Below are 1,180 nucleotides of genomic sequence, written 5' to 3'. Positions count from 1 at the left end.
AGTGCAGTGTGGGGCAGACAGACAATCTGCCCAATCTATCAAATGGGCATTCGGTGTGTGAGCACCAGTCTCTGAGAGGAGAGTGCAGAGCAGGGACCCTGAGGTAGACTGAGGCCTGGGTGGTACAAATCAGGAAGAATTTGTAGACCAGACTGGTCTCACAGTGATACCGCCTGCCTCTGCCTCCAGAGTGCTGGGATTAAAGGCATGTGCCACCACTGACCAGCAATTTTTTTTTCAATACAAGTCTTTTATTGTCCCAAAAGACACCCCAAATTATACTTAAATTCAGGATCTTATTTCTGGAGCTGGGTAACTTAGGTTTTACTCATCAGCCTGCTGTACTGTTCCCTTTTCAGACACATAGATACCATCCAAAAACTTCCTGATATCTTTGTTTTTAACTGTTGTGGCTTGCTGAATCAGAGCCGCCGAGTTTGAAACAAGTTCAATATCATTTCCTTCAAGGATTAACTCATCCTTCTGGGCTTGAGAGACAGAACAAGCAACATCTGTCCTCATCCGAACCCTGCGGATGTATTTTTCACCCAAGAAATTTCGGATTTCAACCAAAGACCCATTCTCTTGAATAACGACGTTGATGGGGAAGTGAGTATACACAGACCTCATCTTGTAGCGGAAGCCCAGCGTGACTCCCTTGATCATGTTCTGAACATGACTGCAGATGGTTCGGACAGTGGCCAGTTCCTTTCTGTTACCCCACCATTTGTCAACCCGGAGCCTCTTCTTCTTCTTGCCAAGGAGGCTGAGCTCCACGTTGGTGTGGTTGAAGTCCCTCCGGAGGGTTCCCCTGGGGCCCTTCACATTCTCCGGGATGTCGACCGTCTGGTTGCTGAGAATGGTCTTCATTCTCGCTGGAGATGGGGCAAAGAGCCTGACCAGCAATTTTTAATACAGTTAATAGTGCAAAGTCCAGCCAGGTGGTGGTGGCACATGCCTTTAATCCTAGCACTTGAGAGTCAGAGGCAGATGGATATCTGAGTTCAAGACCAGCCTGGTCTACAAAGAGAGTTCTAGGACAGAGAAATCATGTCTTGAGAAAACAAAAAGAAATAAATCATTTGCTTTTCAAGTGATTTTTCATCCTTACCTGCCCCCACACACATATCAGATGCCTGATTAATTATAATTCCTTATATTCACTAACCAATAAGTTTGG

At 45.8% G+C, this 1,180-nt stretch overlaps 1 protein-coding gene across 1 annotated transcript; it reads right to left on the bottom strand.

Annotated features, from left to right (window-relative positions):
* Positions 1–281: 281 nt before the first annotated feature.
* Positions 282–879, bottom strand: LOC121142807 (60S ribosomal protein L9-like). The gene has a single exon (XM_040753460.1). The coding sequence runs from the start codon at positions 868–870 to the stop codon at positions 325–327; it is 546 nt and encodes a 181-aa protein (XP_040609394.1). The 5' UTR covers positions 871–879; the 3' UTR covers positions 282–324.
* Between the last annotated feature and the right edge of the window lie 301 nt (positions 880–1,180).

This window comes from Mesocricetus auratus, unplaced genomic scaffold (assembly GCF_017639785.1).
Source record: "Mesocricetus auratus isolate SY011 unplaced genomic scaffold, BCM_Maur_2.0 Super-Scaffold_100010, whole genome shotgun sequence".
Lineage (NCBI taxonomy): Eukaryota > Metazoa > Chordata > Mammalia > Rodentia > Cricetidae > Mesocricetus > Mesocricetus auratus.
Note: the sequence above shows the minus strand (reverse complement) of the source record. Positions and strands in the feature narration are given on the sequence as shown.

What these genes read in the sequence shown, in the direction of transcription:
- LOC121142807 (XM_040753460.1), bottom strand. Translation starts at nt 870, where the DNA reads ATGAAGACCATTCTCAGCAACCAGACGGTCGACATCCCGGAGAATGTG.